Source organism: Oreochromis aureus, linkage group 8 (genome assembly GCF_013358895.1).
Source record: "Oreochromis aureus strain Israel breed Guangdong linkage group 8, ZZ_aureus, whole genome shotgun sequence".
Taxonomy (NCBI): Eukaryota; Metazoa; Chordata; class Actinopteri; order Cichliformes; family Cichlidae; genus Oreochromis; species Oreochromis aureus.
In genome coordinates, this window is record NC_052949.1 from 28,337,095 (window position 1) to 28,339,594 (window position 2,500).

The window sequence follows — 2,500 nt, forward strand, 5'->3', positions numbered from 1 at the left end:
TGCGACCTGCTGCTTACTTACACTTCCTGTTTCTTCTGAAATATTCTCATATCATCAAAATGTGGACCTTTTTTTTTTTCTCCAAACAAAGCCATTTTCATTTCCACAGCTTCAGTAATCCTTTTTTATCAGTACAGCACACAGAATCTGAAGCTACCCCAGTGATAACTGCTTCAACAACTGCTCATTCACAGAGGTACTGCAGGACCAAAAACTCAAGCTTAGCTCCAAAAGCAAGTCATAACCCCTACATACAATGTTCAGCTTTACAGCATTTAAAAAAAAAAAAAAAAAAGTGTGCTTATATCCCAGTATACTGTTTGGATTTGGCCAAGTTGTGGTGCGAGACACACTACCATAGGCAGCTGTGGTGTGGCTGGCAACACGCCACACCTCCATTAACTGGAGTCACTGAACTAGACTTCTGGACTATACTTGTGTTGTTGATGCCTTTTGGCATCTATTTATCTGACAAATTATCAGCCCTGCTGGTGGAACATAACATTCAAGATGTTTGTGCTTCACCCTTGATGAGTGAAAACCTGAGTGTTTTATTAGCAGTAATTAGGCGGTATGTGGCTGCTAACCACCTAGCTAGCATTAGCTGGTAACTTAGCCACCTGTTGTTCAATTATGGTCACTTCTGGCTCCAAGAAACGAAACAAAAAGGGTCAAAACTTAAATGTTGACTGTTAAAAATTGAAAACCAATGGTTCATGGTAGCCACGTCCATATTTTATATATTGTCTATACAAGCTCAGTGGAATGTGAAAAAAGTGTTTTTGTTTGTCAATATAAAAAAGCAACAGCTGCATAAGATGTGTTTTTGTATAAAGCTGCACCAGAAAGTGGGAAAACCCTGTAAATGTGGATACACAAAAGAAAATCTACCAACAAAAAATAAGTGACAAGCTACTTGGCTTCTCAAATGGACTCAAAAATACTTCTTAGTTTAAAACATTGCAAAGTTAGTCAAAGGTTAATAATAATAATAATGAGATTAGTAGGAAATTGACAGAGTCCATTATAAAAGTAGTTTTACAATATTTTCTTTTTCAAACTCATCATTTTGGTGAGTCCGAAATAAAAAATAAAAAAAAGAGCAACAGATTTTGGTTCTGTAATAACTAAATGAGGAATAAATGTAGCTGTGGAAATCTTCTGTTCAATACTATAAGGAAAAAGAACAAAAGGTGGGAAAGACGATCATTAATGCTGAGCAGCATGGTAAGAACTCTTTGTGTAGCTCTATTTGAATAGGCCTACACTTACTAGTGAATATAGTCACTTTATAAAACAACATGTTACTCAAACAGCCACCAAAATGTGAAAAAAAAGGACATAAAAAAATCAACCTGAAAATCAAAACAAAATGAAATAAGGAAAAATTCAAGTACTATTATTAAAATTGAAGTCCACCTGGCAATACTGCAAAAATATACACAACTCTGCTCATCTTTCTGACAGCCTTACTTTGCTCACCCAGCTGCTAAATGGCTGACTCTGACATTTTTAAACAAAAAAACAACAACCCCCCCCCTTCCCATACAACAAACGCGAAAAAACCTAAAGACCTGGCTCAATAAATGGTTGTCACAGTTTCTCCAGGTCTCTGTATGTGGCCCACATTATGGCTGAGGCTGGATGGGCTATCTGAACCAGATGAGCTAATCATCCAGATAGCTCATCTGGTTCAGATAGCCAAAGAAAGGGAGAAAAAGCTGCAGGTCGTAGAAAGAGAATGCCCAAACATCTATGACCCAGGCCTGACTCTGGGTGCTTTCCATGATTAGACAGGACTTTCTGAGTGAATATGTGGACGCACCCCTACAAGGTTAGAAAATTGTTTTGAGTGATGTTGAGGAATGGTATCCCTCATGTGCTGACATTACAGGTGGCCTGTGGCATCACTCTTCAAGTATCCTCTCAGGTGAGTTTGACTCTCCCCGTTCCTGATTGTTGGTTCGGTGTTTCCAGAGATGTCCTTTTGTGGTTTCCTCCTCCTCGATTTTGTCACATCAGGGTTCCTGTCTAATGTAGTAACTGCCCGAGCCATTGCTCTCTTGGTCTGAGGTGCCCTGCGAGAAGGTGAACTCATCCACTTCGGCGGTCTCCTCTTTCATTCGCAGGAGAGACTCTAGAGGCAGGAACAGAATGCAAAAGAGAGAAGAGTAGCAAAGTGTTCATGCGCTTTGAACAAAAATGCAAGAGGAGCCTTTGCCTTTGTTTCGGAAGTTAATTTTAAAACCACCTGACAGGTATCAAAATAAATGACCCAATCCCTACTGTAAAGCACCACTCTACTCTTTACTGACATGAAATATTCATGTTGATAATGAACAGAGAAAGGTTGTTTATACACAAAAACATGCAGGATCAGCAGCTTCCAGCCCCACAGTGTGGCCTGGTGACCAGGACTGTCTTCTAAAGCCCCCCCCACACACACATACGAAAACCAACAACCCAGGATACTTGCAGTGCAGTGCTGGTTTTATTTTTA

At 39.6% G+C, this 2,500-nt stretch overlaps 1 protein-coding gene across 1 annotated transcript in view; it reads right to left on the bottom strand.

Moving 5' to 3' along the window:
* Positions 1–2,500, bottom strand: part of mbtd1 (mbt domain containing 1) — a 23,924-nt gene that overhangs the window by 879 nt on the left and 20,545 nt on the right. Inside the window, exon 17 of the mRNA XM_031731308.2 lies at positions 1–2,137. This exon is cut by the window's left edge and continues 879 nt beyond it. Within this exon, the coding sequence (XP_031587168.1) occupies positions 2,019–2,137 (119 nt within the window). The 3' untranslated portion in view covers positions 1–2,018. The remainder of the gene's footprint in view (positions 2,138–2,500) is intronic.